Genomic DNA, 19,915 nt, shown 5'->3' on the forward strand with positions numbered 1-19,915 from the left:
TCCGACTGCTCACCACCTCTGGCCCAGTACACCTACTCAGCATCTATGCTCCAACACTCTGCTCCGCACCTGAAGCTAAAGACCAGTTCTATGAACAACTCCATAACATCATTAGCAGCATCCCCAACACCGAACACCTATTCCTGCTGGGGGACTTTAATGCCAGGGTTGGGGCCGACCATGACTCATGGCCCTCCTGCCTTGGGCGCTATGGCGTTGGAAGGATGAATGAGAACGGGCAGAGACTGCTTGAGTTGTGTACCTATCATAACCTCTGCATCACCAACTCGTTCTTTCACACTAAACCCTGTCACCAGGTTTCATGGAGGCACCCAAGATCACGTCGTTGGCACCAGCTAGACCTCATTGTCACAAGGCGAGCCGCCTTAAACAGTGTTCAAATCACACGCAGCTTCCACAGTGCGGACTGCGACACCGACCACTCCCTGGTGTGCAGCAAGGTTAGACTCAGACCAAAGAAGTTGCATCATTCCAAGCAGAAGGGCCACCCGCGCATCAACACGAGCAGAATTTCTCACCCACAGCTGTTACAAAAATTTCTAAATTCACTTGTAACAGCCCTTCAAAACACTCCCACAGGGGATGCTGAGACCAAGTGGGCCCACATCAGAGACGCCATCTATGAGTCAGCTTTGACCACCTACGGCAAAAGTGCGAAGAGAAATGCAGACTGGTTTCAATCTCATAATGAAGAGCTGGAACCTGTCATAGCCGCTAAGCGCACTGCACTTTTGAACTACAAGAAAGCCCCCAGCGATTTAACATCCGCAGCACTTAAAGCAGCCAGAAGTACTGCACAAAGAACAGCTAGGCGTTGCGCAAACGACTACTGGCAACACCTATGCAGTCATATTCAGCTGGCCTCAGACACCGGAAACATCAGAGGAATGTATGATGGCATGAAGAGAGCTCTTGGGCCAACCATCAAGAAGATCACCCCCCTCAAATCTAAATCGGGGGACATAATCACTGACCAACGCAAACAAATGGACCGCTGGGTTGAGCACTACCTAGAACTGTACTCCAGGGAGAATGCTGTCACTGAGACTGCCCTCAATGCAGCCCAGCCTCTACCAGTCATGGATGAGCTGGACATACAGCCAACCAAATCGGAACTCAGTGATGCCATTGATTCCCTAGCCAGCGGAAAAGCCCCTGGGAAGGACAGCATTACCCCTGAAATAATCAAGAGTGCCAAGCCTGCTATACTCTCAGCACTACATGAACTGCTATGCCTGTGCTGGGACGAGGGAGCAGTACCCCAGGACATGCGCGATGCCAACATCATCACCCTCTATAAAAACAAAGGTGACCGCGGTGACTGCAACAACTACCGTGGAATCTCCCTGCTCAGCATAGTGGGGAAAGTCTTTGCTCGAGTCGCTCTGAACAGGCTCCAGAAGCTGGCCGAGCGCGTCTACCCTGAGGCACAGTGTGGCTTTCGTGCAGAGAGATCGACTATTGACATGCTGTTCTCCCTTCGTCAGATACAGGAGAAATGCCGTGAACAACAGATGCCCCTCTACATTGCTTTCATTGATCTCACCAAAGCCTTTGACCTCGTCAGCAGACGTGGTCTCTTCAGACTACTAGAAAAGATCGGATGTCCACCAAAGCTACTAAGTATCATCACCTCATTCCATGACAATATGAAAGGCACAATTCAACATGGTGGCTCCTCATCAGAGCCCTTTCCTATCCTGAGTGGTGTGAAACAGGGCTGTGTTCTCGCACCCACACTTTTTGGGATTTTCTTCTCCCTGCTGCTTTCACATGCGTTCAAATCCTCTGAAGAAGGAATTTTCCTCCACACAAGATCAGGGGGCAGGTTGTTCAACCTTGCCCGTCTAAGAGCGAAGTCCAAAGTACGGAAAGTCCTCATCAGAGAACTCCTCTTTGCTGACGATGCTGCTTTAACATCTCACACTGAAGAATGCCTGCAGAGTCTCATCGACAGGTTTGCGTCTGCCTGCAATGAATTTGGCCTAACCATCAGCCTCAAGAAAACGAACATCATGGGGCAGGATGTCAGAAATGCTCCATCCATCAATATTGACGACCACGCTCTGGAAGTGGTTCAAGAGTTCACCTACCTAGGCTCAACTATCACCAGTAACCTGTCTCTAGATGCAGAAATCAACAAGCGCATGGGTAAGGCTTCCACTGCTATGTCCAGACTGGCCAAGAGAGTGTGGGAAAATGGCGCACTGACACGGAACACAAAAGTCCGAGTGTATCAGGCCTGTGTCCTCAGTACCTTGCTCTACGGCAGCGAGGCCTGGACAACGTATGCCAGCCAAGAGCGACGTCTCAATTCATTCCATCTTCGCTGCCTTCGGAGAATACTTGGCATCAGGTGGCAGGACTATATCTCCAACACAGAAGTCCTTGAAGCGGCCAACACCCCCAGCTTATACACACTACTGAGTCAGCGGCGCTTGAGATGGCTTGGCCATGTGAGCCGCATGGAAGATGGCAGGATCCCCAAAGACACATTGTACAGCGAGCTCGCCACTGGTATCAGACCCACCGGCCGTCCATGTCTCCGTTATAAAGACGTCTGCAAACGCGACATGAAATCGTGTGACATTGATCACAAGTCGTGGGAGTCAGTTGCCAGCATTCGCCAGAGCTGGCGGGCAGCCATAAAGACAGGGCTAAATTGTGGCGAGTCGAAGAGACTTAGTAGTTGGCAGGAAAAAAGACAGAGGCGCAAGGGGAGAGCCAACTGTGCAACAGCCCCAACAAACAAATTTCTCTGCAGCACCTGTGGAAGAGCCTGTCACTCCAGAATTGGCCTTTATAGCCACTCCAGGCGCTGCTTCACAAACCACTGACCACCTCCAGGCGCGTATCCATTGTCTCTCGAGATAAGGAGGCCCAAAAGAAGAATAGATCCTATCTAGTTTCACAAGTGGTGGGTGGTAGATAGAAATTTAACCAAAATTTAGAATTATCCAACATCAATTTTTCTTGTTGGAAACAAGGCAGAGAATTTACTGGCAATGGATGATTCTGGACTTTGAGTTTGTCGACAGTTCCATCAATCAGGGGAAACAGGTGAGGGATATAGGAAAGTTGTTGGTCAAATGGAGGGAGAGCAATCAATGGAGGTTCACACATCACAACATTCATGACAATCTTGGCTAAAAAAGCACGGCAAGGAAAAATAGGATCCCAGCTCTATAACGATGTGCCGGGTAATCATTGATGTTTGTTGTATTATTTACACCCAAACCATACATACATTTCTATAAACCAAAGCCCCAACTATTGCACATCCCTTCTCTGAGGACGATCAGACCCTGACAGCAGATAAGACTGTTACATGTATAAGTTCTTTGATTCGATCACTGAGACTTGTTGAAGATCTTTTACAATTGGCCATTTACATGAATAGAAATAGAACTTAATTATTAATAACTGAAAGACTGATGTAGAATTGAATATTTTTAAAAACAGAAAATTTTTATTTGATAAATATCAATTGATCTCAAAAATTTACATGGATATACATCGAAAACATAAATCAGAGAATGGCATATTTTGAACCAATACTTTACAAAGAGGACTGACTTGTGTAAGATTTGCGAAGAAAGAGATGGTTTATGCCCCCTTCTAAGGTGGGAATAGACTTGGCAGAACGAAGCTTGTTGTGAATTGATTCGTTGAGTTAAAAGTAAGGACAAGCTTATTAAGTTTTCAGGCAAACCATAGTCACAAACTCAGGCAGTAATTAATAGTCTAACACAGATATTATCCGTATTAGAGTCTGGACGGCAGAGCGCATGACTCTTTCACTTGTAGCTTCTGGTCTTTAAGTTTTTGATCAGTCTTTCTCTCTCTTGTCTCTTGTTGTTCGAAAATTTTCTGGCGTACAGGGACAAGACTTCTTTCATCCTGGCTGTTACCAATTAACTGTCCCTTTCATCAATCAGTGATTAGACTTGCTTTTACACACATTAACTTTCACTAAAATTTTTGTTGTTTAAGTTGTTCCTCATTCTTCAATCTGATATCGCTCACTTTCCCACTCTGGCTCTCCCCATGCCCCTCCCTTATATCACTAGTTCTGTTGCAGAGGGCACATGTTCTGTCGCCACAAGGCCCTCTTAGAAACTCTGGCTTAAGGTTAGAATCTGGCATATCAGGGTCCTGGCTGAATTTGTGAGTGTTCCAGCAGATTCCGATCAAACTTACAGTTTGACTTCAATAGAATTAAAAATCAGGAGAGAAATCCAGTAAAAGGCAGGACGAGCTCGAAAAGGCAGGACGAGCAGTAAAAGGCAGGACGAGCAGGATAGTAATCTCAGGATTGTTACCGGTGCCACGTGCTAGTGAGGCTAGAAACAGAGAGCGAGTGCAGCTGAACACGTGGCTACAGAGCTGGTGTAGGAGGCAGGGCTTCAGATATGTGGATCATTGAGATACCTTCTGGGGAAGGTGGGACCTGCACAAGAAGGACGGGTTGCATCTGAACTGGACGGGCACCAATATGCTGGGCGGAAGGTTTGCTAGCGCTCTTCGGGAGGGTTTAAACTAGTTTGGCAGGGGGATGGGAACCGGAGCTACGGATCAGTGGATGGGGTAGCTGTTGAACAGGCAGATACAGAGTGCAGAGAGTCTGTGAGGAAGGTTAGACAGTTGACAGGGCAAAGTTGCAACCAGCATGATGGGTTGAAGTGTGTCTATTTTAACGCAAGAAGTGTCAGGAATAAGGGTGATGAACTTAGAGCATGGATCAGTACTTGGAGCTACGATGTTGTGGCCATTACGGAGACTTGGATAACACAGGGGCAGGAATGGATGTTGGATGTTCCGGGGTTTAGATGTTTCAAAAGGAATAGGGAGGGAGGTAAAAGAGGTGGGGGAGTGGCATTGCTAATCAGGGATAGTATCACAGCTGCAGAAAGGGAGGTCGTCGAGGAGGGTTTGTCTACTGAGTCATTATGGGTGGAAGTCAGAAACAGGAAAGGAGCAGTCACTTTATCAGGAGTTTTCTATAGACCCCCCAATAGCAACAGAGACACGGAGGAACAGATTGGGAGGCAGATTTTGGAAAGGTGCAGAAGTAACAGGGTTGTTGTCATGGGTGACTTCAACTTCCCTAATATTGATTGGAACCTCCTTAGTGCAAATAGTTTGGATGGAGCAGTTTTTGTCAGGTGTGTCCAGGAAGGTTTCCTCACTCAATATGTAGATAGGCCGACTAGAGGGGAGGCTATGTTGGATTTGGTGCTTGGCAACGAACCAGGCCAGGTGGCAGATCTTTCAGTGGGAGAGCATTTCGGTGATAGTGATCACAACTCCCTGACCTTTACTATAGTCATGGAGAGGGACAGGAGCAGACGGGATGGGAAAATATTTAATTGGGGGAGGGGGAATTACAATGCTATTAGGCAGGAACTGGGGAGCATAAATTGGTAGCAGATGTTCTCAGAGAAATGCACGACAGAAATGTGGAGGTTGTTTAGGGAGCACTTGCTGCGACTGCTGGATAGGTTTGTCCCGATGAGGCAGGGAAGGGATGGTAGGGTGAAGGAACCTTGGATGACAAGAGATGTGGAACAGCTAGTCAAGAGGAAGAAGGAAGCTTACTTAAGGTTGAGGAAGCAAGGATCAGACAGGGCTCTAGAGGGTTACAAGGTAGCCATGAAGGAACTGAAGAATGGACTTAGGAGAGCTAGAGGAGGACATGAAAAAGTCTTGGCGGGTAGGATTAAGGAAAATCCCAAGGCGTTCTACACTTATGTGAGGAACAAGAGGATGGCCAGAGTGAGGGTAGAGCGATCAAGGATAGTGGAGGGAACCTGTGCCTGGAGTCGGAGGAAGTAGGGGAGGTCCTAAATGAATACTTTGCTTCAGTATTCACTAGAGAGAGGGACCTGGTCGTTTGTGAGGACAGCGTGAAACAGGCTGATATGCTCGAATAGGTTGATGTTAAGAGGGAGGATGTGCTGGAAATTTTGAAAGACATGAGGACAGATAAGTCCCTGGGGCCAGACGGGATATACCCAAGTATATTACGGGAAGCGAGGGAAGAGATTGCCGCGCCTTTGGCGATAATGTTTGCGTCCTCACTGTCCACTGGAGTAGTACCAGATGATTGGAGGGTGGCAAATGTTATTCCCTTGTTCAAGAAAGAGAATAGGGATAATCCTGGGAATTATAGACCAGTCAGTCTTACGTCGGTTGTGGGCAAATTATTGGAGAGGATTCTGAGAGACAGGATTTATGATTATTTGGAAAAGCATGGTTTGATTAGAGACAGTCAGCATGGCTTTGTGAGGGGCAGGTCATGCCTCACAAGCCTTATTGAATTCTTTGAAGATGTGACAAAACACGTTGATGAAGGAAGAGCAGTGGATGTGGTGTATATGGATTTTAGCAAGGCGTTTGATAAGGTTCCCCATGGTAGGCTCATTCAGAAAGTAAGGAGGCATGGGATACAGGGAACGTTGGCTGTCTGGATACAAAATTGGCTGGCCCATAGAAGACAGAGGGTGGTAGTAGATGGAAAGTATTTAGCATGGAGCTCGGTGACCAGTGGTGTTCCGCAGGGATCTGTTCTGGGACTTCTGCTCTTTGTGAATTTTATAAATGACTTGGATGAGGAAGTGGAAGGCTGGGTTAGCAAGTTTGCCGATGACACAAAGGTTGCTGGAGTTGTGGATAGTGTGGAAGGCTGTTGTAGGTTGCAACGGGACATTGACAGGATGCAGAGCTGGGCTGAGAAGTGGCAGATGGAGTTCAAGCTGGAGAAGTGTGAAGTGATTCATTTTGGAAGGTCGAATTTGAATGCAAAATACAGGCTTAAAGACAGGATTCTTGGTAGTGTGGAGGAACAGAGGGATCTTGGGGTCCATGTCCATAGATCGCTCAAAGTTGCCACCCAAGTTGATAGGGTTGTTAAGAAAGCGTATGGTGTGTTGGCTTTCATTAACAGGGGGATTGAGTTTAAGAGCCGCGAGGTTATGCTGCAGCTCTATAAGGCCCTGGTTCGACCACACTTGGAATATTGTGTTCAGTTCTGGTCGCCTCATTATAGGAAGGATGTGGAAGCTTTAGAGAGGGTGCAGAGGAGATTTACCAGGATGCTGCCTGGACTGGAGGGCATGTCTTACGAAGAAAGATTGAGGGAGCTAGGGCTTTTCTCATTGGAGCGAAGAAGGATGAGAGGTGACTTGATAGAGGTGTACAAGATGATGAGAGGCATAGATTGCTGACGCTGCTGCTTTAACATCTCACACTGAAGAGTGTCTGCAGAGTCTCATCGACAGGTTTGCGGCTGCCTGCAATGAACTTGGCCTAACCATCAGCCTCAAGAAAACGAGCATCATGGGGCAGGACGTCAGAAGTGCTCCATCCATCAATATTGGCGACCACGCTCTGGAAGTGGTTTAAGAGTTCACCTACCTGGGCTCAACTATCACCAGTAACCTGTCTCTAGATGCAAAAATCAACAAGTGCATGGGAAAGGCTATGTCCAGACTGTCCAAGAGAGTGTGGGAAAATGGCGCACTGACATGGAACACAAAAGTCCAAGTGTATCAAGCCTGTGTCCTCAGTACCTTGCTCTATGGCAGCGAGGCCTGGACAACGTATGTCAGCCAAGAGCGACGTCTCAATTCATTCCCTCTTCGCTGCCTCCGGAGAATACTTGACATCAGGTGGCAGGATCGTATCTCCAACACAGAAGTCCCCGAGGCGGCCAACATCCCCAGCTTATACACACTACTGAGTCAGCGGCGCTTGAGATGGCTTGGCCATGTGAGCCGCATGGAAGATGGCAGGATCCCCAAGGATGCATTGTACAGCGAGCTCGCCACTGGTATCAGACCCACTGGCCGTCCATGTCTCCGCTTCAAAGACGTCTGCAAACGCGACATGAAGTCCTGTGACATTGATCACAAGTCGTGGGAGTCAGTTGCCAGCGTTCACCAGAGCTGGCGGGCAGTCATAAAGGCGGGGCTAAAGTGTGGCGAGTCGAAGAGACTTAGCAGTTGGCAGGAAAAAAGACAAAACCGCAAGGGGAGAGCCAACTGTGTAACAACCCCGACAAACACATTTTTCTGCAGCACCTGTGGAAGAGCCTGTCACTCTAGAATTGGCCTTTATAGCCACTCCAGGCGCTGCTCCACACACCACTGACCACCTCCAGGCGCTTACCCATTGTCTCTCGAGATAAGAAGGCCAAAGAAGAAGGACAAAATGATGAGAGGCATAGATAGAATGGATAACCAGAGACTTTTTCCCCAGGGCGGAAAGGGCTATCACCAGGGGGCATAATTTTAAGGTGATTGGAGGAAGGTTTCGGGGAGATGTCAGAGGTAGGTTCTTTACACAGAGAGTGGTGGGTGCGTGGAATGCGCTGCCAGCGGTGGTAGTAGAAGCAGATACATTAGGGACATTTAAGCGACTCTTGGATAGGTACATGGATGATAGTAGTATGAAGGGTATGTAGGTAGTTTGATCTTAGAGTTGGTTAAAGGTTCGGCACAACATCGTGGGCCGAAGGGCCTGTACTGTGCTGTACTGTTCTATGTTCTATGTTCTAAGTGCTTGCAAACCCATGATGCCATTAATGTCTAAATTGTACAGTTTAAACATCAAGTGTTGGAAGGAGGAGCAGAAGTGGCAACATCCTGCCTTTCATGATTAATTTAACAAATGGTCTGTTGACGGTAACATGGTGGTAATGTTACTGGACTAGTAATCCAAAAGCCCGAACTAATTGTCCAGAGACATGAGTTCAAATCCCACCATGGCAGCTGGGGGAATTAAATACAGTTAATTAATTCAAAGTCAATCAATTATTAAATCTGGAATAAAATGCTGGTCTCATTAATAATGACAATGTAACTACCAGATTGTTACAAAAACCCATCTGCCTCACTCTTGCCCTTTCGGAGAAGAAATCTGCTGTCTTTATTTGGTCTGGCCAAATGTGAGTCCAGACCCTCAGCAGTGTGGTTGACTCTTAACTGGCCTCTGAATTGACCTGGCAAGCCACTCAGTTATATTAAACCACGACAGAAAAGTCAAAGAAGAATAAAACCAGATGGCCCACCTGACATCAACCAAGGCACCGGAAACAACAAAGGCACACCCTGCCCAGGCGACCCCGCAAAGTCCTCCTCACCAACATCTGGGGACTTGTGCCAAAATTGGGAGAGTCATCCGCACAGTGGCGCAGTGGTTAGCACTGCAGCCTCACAGCTCCAGGGACCCGGGTTCGATTCCGGGTACTGCCTGTGTGGAGTTTGCAAGTTCTCCCTGTGTCTGCGTGGGTTTTCTCCGGGTGCTCCGGTTTCCTCCCACAAGCCAAAAGACTTGCAGGTTGATAGGTAAATTGGCCATTATAAATTGTCACTAGTATAGGTAGGTGGTAGGGAAATATAGGGACAGGTGGGGATGTTTGGTAGGAATATGGGATTAGTGTAGGATTAGTATAAATGGGTGGTTGATGTTCGGCACAGACTCGGTGGGCCGAAGGGCCTGTTTCAGTGCTGTATCTCTAATCTAATCTAATCTAATCCTACAGACGAGTCAAGCAACAGCCTGACATAGTCTTACTCACTGAATCATACCTTACAGCCATATTCCAGTCTCCTCCACCACCATCCCTGGATAAGTTTTCTATGGGCCCATAAATAGTAAAAGGGTGGTAAAAGGAGGAGTGGGACCGTTTAGAGACCTAAAAGGGGATTTATGCATGGACGAATAAAAGAATTCCTAATTACTAATCAATTCAATTAGAACTTACTGTTTGTTTCTCACCCTGAATTCAGGGCCTGATGCTCGCTTTGGATTTGTACTCTATAAGGACGCCTCATTCTTTCCAGTTCCAAAAAACAAAGACAGTTTTGTGCTGAAGACTCAAGTAATATCTGGCTCTGTCTCGGAACACCCTAGTGACCTTAAAGACTCAGTAACAATAACATTCAAAAATAAGGTAAGATAATTATTAACTATAATAACAGGCAATACAAAACGTAGTATGGACAATTAACAGTGCAATTACAATGCCTTACATCTAACTTAGAAGTGAACTTTTTGAACAGAAGTGGAGTAAACTAGTTGGCTTTAAACAACAACAACTTATATTTATATAGCACCTGTAAAGTAATAAAGCGTCCAAGGTGCTTCACAGGAGCATTATAAAACAAAATATGACACCAAGCCACATGAGAACAGGCATTTTCTGGTGCCTTTGCATACGGCCTTGGAGGTGGGGGAGGTGGGGGGGGGGAGAAATCGCATGGAATGGCCCTCATGCCAGGTCCAGATTTTATCAGCAGCAGACAGCTAGTCAAGTGAAACAGTATGTGGTTTCGAAGAAAAGACAATTAAATATAGTTAAGGTAATTAAAATGGCAATTGACTCGTATTTAATGGGCCCATTCTAATTTTCCGGAAAGTGCAGGGGAAATGGGGTGTCAAAACCTTGGCAGGTATATGAGGGCAACAACGGGGCAGCAGTTCAGGTCATTGACCCTTCATCAGAACTGGCAAAGGCTGGAAAAGAATTAGGTTTTAAGAAAGTCGTGCTGGGGGAGGGGCGGTGGTTGTTGGTGGGGAAGAGAACAAAAGAGAAGGTGTGTGAAGGGGCAGAGGGCTGGAGAGATTAAATAACAAAGATGTCATGGGACAAAAGCAAAGCGAGTGTTAATGCCTGTGATGAAAGACAAAGCATTAGTCCAAAGAGAGTGTTAATGGCAGTGTAATGAGCAGCTCTGTCCAAAAGCACCACATGAAAAATAGGCACATGGTAAAAAGCAAGCTGCTGGCACTTGGGTAAATTGAAAGGAGGCTGAGAGTGGGTGGAGTGGCGTGGTTGGTGGAAGCATTTGGGGGAGTGGCACTTCAAGCTAGCAGTGTCCACCTGCCATGGGTATCATCCATTCAGGAGGCAGGTCCTCCAGCGAGGAGGAAAACGTAAGAGGGAGAGAGGTGCAGCCACAGGGATGTGGACAGCAGCAACCTCATGGCCACATGCAGGGGCTGCCTTGGGGTGAGAAGCAGCAGAAGGCTGCAGAGGGAACTGCGAGAAAACTCCAGCGTGGAGAAGAACATACCCTGTAACAAGGGTGTGCAGACAGAGGATGAGCTATCTCCAGGTGTTGGAACAGAATGTCGCTGAAGACTGCACCTCTGTTGAGAAGCTGTCACAGATCTTTGTGCCATGATGGCGGATGAACTGAGCCCCATTGGCATTGGTGGTCACCCGATGACAGCACTAGTGGAGGTCACTTTGGCCCTTAATTTCCATGCCTCCAGCACATTTGAGAACCACACATCACTGCATCGAGGTTGTGACCGATGCCCTCTTCAGGAGGGCCAGCCAATAAATCCATTATCGCACTAATCCGGACAGTAAGTCTGAGAGAGCCAAACAATTTGGAGCCATAACTGGATTCCCTCAGGTGCATGGTGTGATTGACTGCACACATGTGGCCATCAAGGCTCCCACAGACCAGCTAGCGACCTTCAGTAACAGGAAGGGATTCCGCTCCATCAATGTCCAACTTGTCTGCGACAACCACCAGTGCATCCTGCAGGTGTGTGTTCGGTACCCTCGAAGCAGCCACAATGCCTTCATACTCAGGCACTCGCAGGTGCCCGAGCTTTTCACTCCCCCTGTGTGCCTTTATGGTTGGATTCCTGGCAACAAGGGCTACCCACTAAAGAGCTGGATACTAACTCTAGTGAGGAACCCTAGGCTGGAAGCAGAAGAGAAATACAACACCAACCATGCGACGACCTGAGCCACAATCAAGCAGACCATAGGTCTTCTGAAGATGAGGTTGAAATGCCTGGATTGTTCCGGTAGGGCACTTCAGTATGGCCCAGCAAGGTTCTCCCAGGTCATGGTGGTTTGCTGTGCTCTGCACAATTTGGCGCTACAGAGGTGGGGGGGGGGGCGGGGTGGGGAAGGCTTGGGCCAATGAGGATATAGAGGAGTGCAAGGCATCCTCAGACGAGGAGACTGATGAGGAAGCTAATGACCAGCCACAGCATCCTGAAAGACATGGAAGGCACAATGACATAGGTGCAGAGAGCCAGAGAGGCACTCATACCTACACAATTAAGTTGACCCTTCAAATAAAGGTCCACCTTCACCCTTCACTGTTGCTGTTTACCAAGGTTGCATGCCCAGGCTCCCTTGCCCAGTGCCACCTGGTGTTTCTGCACGATCAAAAACACTCTGGTTCCTCCCAGTCAGCCCTTGGGGTGAGCCAAGGTACTCCTGCACTTCCAGAGGGCCTCCAAAAATAGGTGGAAATTGGCACACACAATCAGCAACACCTTAAGTATCTATTCACGCGTGAAGCCCGCACATCTAGTGTGCTTTCTTAATTCTTTGACAAGTGGTCCTATGTGGTGCTCTCTCTTCGCTGCGAGTTGTGGTGGAGGCATCTGCCGACCTTGATACCCCAGGGCCTGGGATGACCTTGGCGTTCCTCCTCTGGCTGCCAGAGGCTTGGTGGGCTCAGCATGCTGAGGGGCTCCTACACGCAGGAACCTCTTCTGTCATCATGGCAACCTGAGGTGCTGGTGTCACTGGTAGAGGGGCTGAGGAGCCGCTGTCCACGGCAGGAGCGCGCTGAGGGGAGTTCCCAGATGCAGAAGGCAGCTGCTCCTCCTCTCTTGCAATGCACACTTATACCTCCCTGTTAACCTGAGATGAATGAGGATCTGGTGACAATTCCAGGCAGTTTGACCATTTCTCACCTTGCCACTGCTCCATTGAGCTCATGGACAAGGCAATAGCATGCGGGTCTGCATTCATCTCCAGTATCCACTGACTGGTCTGCTGCATCTGGCTGTAAAGAAGAGTCACCAATCTCTTGACAAAGGAGGCCATGCATGCAAACAAGAGGGAAATGACAGCACTCATGATAGGGATGGAGTCCTCCATTGTCCGAGATGGGGTGTGCATACCCTCTGGAATCTCTGCCACGCTGAACTTTCAGAACCTGCAAAGGCACGTCATCAGCCTGGGGCTTAGTATCGGCCTGGCCTCCCACAGTCCTCTGACTGTCAGTGGCCTCAGCTGTCATAGCCTCTGACAGCTGGTCAGGCGTGTGTGTGGTGTTTTCACCAGGTTGTGACCCAGAATCTAAGCGCGTGCACATATCTACCAACGTGAAAGTCTGCTGGTGGAGGGTGCGGGGAATGATGTGACGCTGCACCCTCTAAGGTCACCGCACCGCACCGCAGCCTCACAGCTCCAGTGACCCGAGTTCAATTCTGGGTACTGCCTGTGTGGAGTTTGCAAGTTCTCCCTGTGTCTGCGTGGGTTTCCTCCGGGTGCTCCGGTTTCCTCCCACAAGCCAAAAGACTTGCAGGTTGGTAGGTAGATTGGCCATTATAAATTGCCACTAGTGTAGGTAGGTGGTAGAGAAATGTAGGGACAGGTGGGGATGTGGTAGGAATATGGGATTAGTGTAGGATTAGTATAAATGGGTGGTTGATGGTCGGCACAGACTCGGTGGGCCGAAGGGCCTGTTTCAGTGCTGTATCTCTAAAACTAAAAAAAAAACTAAAACTCCTCCCCCTCAGAGGTGGATGACTGTCTCCTGGAGATGGCACCTCTGTGTTTTTCTGGTTGACTTGCGTGGGAGAACGGAAAGATCAAAGGGTCTTGCCCTTCCAAACATGAGCCTCCAGAATTGGCTGCTGTTCAGAGCGAGGCATGTACAGTGGAGAACGCAGGAGGATCATCCCTTGTGCTCATCTGAGGTTCTTTCTTGCCAGTTATAAGGCTACCCTTCCTTTTGCATTCACATTCTTGCCTCACTGCCTGTGATGGAGCAGCTGCCATGCTGCCCTGCCTGCGAAAGAGTTCTTCTTCCATTGGCATTAGGATCGCTAGAAATGGGACTCGACCACTGGTCTGGGCCCTTTCTTTGGCACTGTGAGCCCTCTTCCACAGGAACAAGGAAGAGAAAATCAGTAGCCCCACAAGAACAGACACAGTGCCTAAGTGGCTGACACCCTAGCTGCTGACTTTGGGGCCACTCGAACACGTGGCATTAGGCCACTCTGCAGCAGCCTCGCAAGGATCATTACTGCCAGACTCATGCCCCTTGACGGAGCTGCATCCATTCTTTTCATAGGAGATACTGCAGCCTCACCCTATTGCCACCAATATGGTGGACTCGCCCTCCAGAATAGCCACATCATCACAGTTACCTATTTGCTGACCCCGAATGGAACCCAGGTATGGGGTATTCAACCTGGTGGAACGGAGAAGGTTATTGACGCACTTACGGCACTGCAGCCAAGTTCTCTGGATGACCCCATGGCTGCTGATCTCCTCTGCATTCTCAGTCCAGGCTTTCTTGGTTAGGTGGGAGGTATCCTCCGTCTGTCCCTGGGGAAGAGGACCTCCCACCTTGTCCGAGTAGCCTGGAGGAAGACACACTGAACCGTGGGGCCACCAGGGATCTTCCTTCTGCCATGCCAACAAGCACCTCTTCCTGCTGGCCTTCACTATGGCTGTCTCATTGCCCTCTTGGCCTTCTCCTACTGGCAGGGCTGCACTGCTTTTTGGAGCTTCAGGGGATGGCTGGCTGACTGCAGGAGGCCTTCGGCTGTGTTCCGGTGCTTTAAAGGTGGCACCAGTACATCTATTGGGGTCAACTTGTATTTTTATTCATTCATGGGATGTGGGCATTGCTGGCTAGGCCAGCATTTATTGCTCATCCCTAATTGTCCTTGAAAAGGTCGTGGTGAGCTGCTTTCTTGAAGCACTACAGTCCATGTAAGGTAGGTACACCCACAGTGCTGTTAGGAAGGGAGTTCCAGGATTTTGACCCAGCGACAGTGAAGAAACAGTGATATAGTTCCAGGTCAGGATGGTGTGTGACTTGGAGGGGAACTTACAGGAGGTGGTGTTCCCATACATTTTCTGCCCTTGTCCTTCAAGTTGGTAGAGGCTGTGGGTTTGGAAGGTGCTGTCCAAGGAGCCTTGATGCGTTGTTGCAGTGCATCTTGTAGATGGTACACACTGCTGTCACTGTGCGTCGGTGGTGGAGGGAGTGAATGTTTGTGGATGGTGTGCCAATCAAGCGGGCTGCTTTGTTCTGGATGGTGTCAAGCTTCTTGAGTGTTGTTGGAGCTGCACCCATCCAGGCAAGTGGAGAGTATTCCATCACACTCCTGACTTGTGCCTTGGAGATGGCGGACAGGCTTTGGGAGTCAGGAGTTGAGTTACTCGCTGCAGGATTCCTAGCCTCTGACCTGTTCTTGTAGCCATGGTATTTATATGGCTACTCCAGTTCAGTTTCTGGTCAATGGTAGCCCCTAGGATGTTGATAGTGGGGGATTCAGCGATGGTAATGCCATTGAATGTCAAGGGGAGATGGTTAGATTCTCTCTTGTTGGAGATGGTCATTGGCATTGGTGTGGCGTGAATGTTACTTGCCATTTATCAGCCCAAGCCTGGATATTGTCAAGGTCTTGCTGCTTTACTAAATGGACTGTTTCAGTATCTGAGGATTTGTGAGTGGTGCAATCATCAGTAACATCCCCATTTCTGACCTTATGATTGAAGGAAGGTCATTGATGAAGCAGCTGAAGATGGTTGGGTCTAGGACCCTACCCCGAGGAATTCCTGCAGTGATGTCCTGGAGTTCAGATGATTGACCTCCAACAACCGCAACCATCTTCCTTTGCGCCAGATATGATTCCAATCAGCGGAGAGTTTTCCCCCTGATTCCCATTGACCTCATATTTGCGAGGGCTCCTTGATGCCGTACTTGATTAAATGCTGCCTTGATGTAAAGGGCAGCCACTCTCACCTCACCTCTTGAGTTCAACTCTTTTGTCCATGTTTGAACCAAGGCTGGAATGAGGTCAAGAGCTGAGTGGCCCTGGCGGAACCCAAACTGAGTGTCACTGAGCTGGTTATTGCTCAGCAAGTGCCGCTTGATAGCACTATTGATGACACCTTCCATCACTTTACTGATGATTGAGAGTAGATTGATGAGCCGGTAGATGGCCGGGTTGTACTTGTCCTGCTTTTGATGTGCAGGACATACCTGAGAAATTTTTCACATTGATGGGTAGATGCCAGTGTTGTAGCCGTACTCGAACAACTTGGCTAGGGGTGCGGTAAGTTCAGGAGCACAGGTCTTCAGTACTATTGCTGGAATATTGTCAGGACCCACAGCCTTTGCAATATCCAGCGCCTTCAGACGTTTCTTGATATCACGCAAAGTGAATCGATTTGGCTGAATTCTGGCATCTGTGATGCTGGAGACTTAGAACATAGAACATAGAACAGGACAGCACAGTACAGGCCCTTCAGCCCACGATGTTGTGCCAACCCTTTAACCTACTCTAAGATCAAACTAACTACCTACCCTTCATTCTACTATCATCCATGTACCTATCCAAGAGTCGTTTAAATGCCCCTAATGTATCTGCTTCTACTACCACCGCTGGCAGCGCATTCCACGCACCCACCACTCTCTGTGTAAAGAACCTACCTCTGATATCTCCCCGAAACCTTCCTCCAATCACCTTAAAATTATGCCCCCTGGTGATAGCCCTTTCCACCCTGGGAAAAAGTCTCTGACTATCCACTCTATCTATGCCTCTCATCATCTTGTGCACCTCTATCAAGTCACCTCTCATCCTTCTTCGTTCCAATGAGAAAAGCCCTAGCTCCCTCAACCTTTCTTCATAAGACATGCCCTCCAGTCCAGGCAGCATCCTGGTAAATCTCCTCTGAACCCTCTCTAAAGCTTCCACATCCTTCCTATAATGAGGCGACCAGAACTGAACACAATATTCCAAGTGTGGTCTAACCAGGGCTTTAAAGAGCTGCAGCATAACCTCGCAGCTCTTAAACCCAATCCCCCTGTTAATGAAAACCAACACACCATATGCCTTCTTAACAACCCTATCAACGTGGGTGGCAACTTTGAGGGATCTATGGACGTGGACCCCAAGATCCCTCTGTTCCTCCACACTACCAAGAATCCTGTCTTTAAGCCTGTATTCCGGATTCAAATTCGACCTTCCAAAATGAATCACTTCACACTTTTCCAGGTTGAACTCCATCTGCCACTTCTCAGCCCAGCTCTGCATCCTGTCAATGTCCTGTTGCAACCTGCAACAGCCCTCCACACTATCCACAACTCCAGCAACCTTCGTGTCATCGGCAAACTTACTAACCCAGCCTTCCACCTCCTCATCCAAGTCATTTATAAAAATTACAAAGAGCAGAGGTCCCAGAACAGATCCCTATGGAACACCACTGGTCACCGAGCTCCATGCTGAATACTTTCCATCTACTACCACCCTCTGTCTTCTATGGGCCAGCCAATTCTGTATCCAGAAAGCCAAATTTCCCTGTATCCCATGCCTCCTTACCTTCTGAATGAGCCTACCATGGGGAACCTTATCAAACGCCTTGCTAAATTCCATATACACCACATCCACTGCTCTTCCTTCATCAACGTGTTTTGTCACATCTTCAAAGAAATCAATAAGGCTTGTGAGGCATGACCTGCCCCTCACAAAGCCATGCTGACTATCTCTAATCAAACTATGCTTTTCCAAATAATCATAAATGCTGTCTCTCAGAATCCTCTCCAATAATTTGCCCACCACCGACGTAAGACTGACTGGTCTGTAATTCCCAGGGTTATCCCTATTCCCTTTCTTGAACAAGGGAATAACATTTGCCACCCTCCAATCATCTGGTACTATTCCAGTGGACAGTGAGGACGCAAAGATCATCGCCAAAGGCGCGGCAATCTCTTCCCACGCTTCCCGTAATAACCTTGGGTATATCCCGTCAGGCCCCGGGGACTTATCTATCCTCATGTCTTTCAAAATTTGAGCACATCCTCCTTCTTAACATCAACCTGTTCGAGCATATCAGCCTGTTTCACGCTGTCCTCACAAACGTCAATGTCCCTCTCACCAGAGAATACTGAAGCAAAGTATTCATTAAGGACCTCCCCTATCTCCTCCAGGCACAAGTTCCCTCCACTATCCCTGATCAGCCCTACCCTCACTCTGGCCATCCTCTTGTTCCTCACATAAGTGTGCAACGCCTTGGGATTTTCCTTAATCCTACCCGCCAAGATATTTTCATGTCCCCTTCTAGATCTCCTAAGTCCATGCTTCAGTTCCTTCATGGCTACCTTGTAACCCTCTAGAGCCCTGTCTGATCCTTGCTTCCTCAACCTTAAGTAACTTCAGGAGGAGGCCGAGATAGATCATCAACTCGGCACCTCTGGCTGACAATTGTTGCAAATGCTTCAGCCTTATCTTTTTCACTGATGTGCTGGGCTCCGCCGTCATTGAGGATGGGGATATTTGTGGAACCACGTCCTCCAGTTAGTTGTTTAATTGTCCACCACCATTCATGGCTGGACGTAGCAGGACTGCAGAGCTTAGATCTGATTCGTTGGTTATGGAATCGCTTAGCTCTGTCTATCGCATTGTTGCTTACGCAGTTTGGCGCACAGATAGTCCTGTGTTGTAGCTTCAGCAGGTTGACACCTCATTTTGAGGTATGCCTGGTGCTGCTCTTGGCATGCCCTCCTGCACTTTTCATTGAACCAGGGTTGGTCTCCTGGCTTGATGGTAATGGTAGAGTGGAGGATATGCCGGGCCATGAGGTTACAGATTGTCATTGAGTACATTTGGAAGGTCTAATGCTGGTGGGAGGTATACAATAAATGGCAGAACCCTTAAGAGTATTGACAGGCAGAGAGATCTGGGCGTACAGGTCCACAGGTCACTGAAAGTGGCAACACAGGTGGATAAGGTAGTCAAGAAGGCATATGGCATGCTTGCCTTCATCGGTCGGGGCATCGAGTATAAAAATTGGCAAGTCATGTTGCAGCTGTACAGAACCTTAGTTAGGCCACACTTAGAATATTGCGTGCAATTCTGGTCGCCACACTACCAGAAGGACGTGGAGGCTTTGGAGAGGGTACAGAGGAGGTTTACCAGGATGTTGCCTGGTCTGGAGGGAATTAGCTATGAGGAGAGGTTGGAAAAACTCGGATTGTTTTCACTGGAACGACGGAGGTGGAGGGGCGACATGATAGAGGTTTACAAAGTTATGAGTGGCATGGACAGAGTGGATAGTCAGAAGCTTTTTCCCAGGGTGGAAGAGTCAGTTACTAGGGGACATAGGTTTAAGGTGCGAGGGGCAAAGTTTAGAGGGGATGTGCGAGGCAGGTTTTTTACACAGAGGGTGGTGAGTGCCTGGAACTTGCTGCCAGGGGAGGTGGTGGAAGCAGGTACGATAGCAACGTTTAAGAGACATCTTGACAAATACATGAATAGGAAGGGAATAGAGGGATATGGGCCCCGGAAGTGCAGAAGGTGTTAGTTTAGGCAGGCATCAAGATCGGCGCAGGCTTGGAGAGCCGAATGGCCTGTTCCTGTGCTGTACTGTTCTTTGTTCTTTATTTCTGCTGCTGCTGGTGGCTCATAGCACCTCATGGATGCCCAGTTTTGCATTGCTAGATCTGTTCGAAATCTATCCCATTTAGCACAGTGATAGTGCCACACAACACGATGGAGGGTATTCTCAATGTGAAGGCGGGACTTCGTCTTCAAAAGGACTGTGCAGTGGTCACTCCTACCAATACTGTCATGGACAGATGCATCTGTGGCACACAGATTGGTGAGGACGAGGTCAAGTATGTTTTTCCCTCTTGTTGGTTCCCTCACCACCTGCCGCACACCCAGTATAGCAGCTATGCCCTTTAGGACTCGGCCAGCTCGATTAGTAGTGGTGCTGCCGAGCCACTCTTAGTGATGGACATTGAAGTCCCTCACCCAGAGTACATCCTGTGCCCTTGCCGTCCTCAGTGCTTCCTCCAAGTGGTATTCAATATGGAGGAAGACTCAT

At 48.5% G+C, this 19,915-nt stretch overlaps 1 protein-coding gene across 1 annotated transcript in view; it reads left to right on the forward strand.

Moving 5' to 3' along the window:
* The window catches only part of LOC137374915 (adhesion G-protein coupled receptor G7-like), an 85,257-nt gene that overhangs the window by 23,740 nt on the left and 41,602 nt on the right, over positions 1-19,915 (forward strand). Inside the window, exon 6 of the mRNA XM_068041501.1 lies at positions 9,813-9,976. Coding sequence (XP_067897602.1) covers positions 9,813-9,976 — 164 coding nt within the window. The remainder of the gene's footprint in view (positions 1-9,812; positions 9,977-19,915) is intronic.

Source organism: Heterodontus francisci, chromosome 11 (assembly GCF_036365525.1).
Source record: "Heterodontus francisci isolate sHetFra1 chromosome 11, sHetFra1.hap1, whole genome shotgun sequence".
In the NCBI taxonomy this organism is placed as follows: Eukaryota; Metazoa; Chordata; class Chondrichthyes; order Heterodontiformes; family Heterodontidae; genus Heterodontus; species Heterodontus francisci.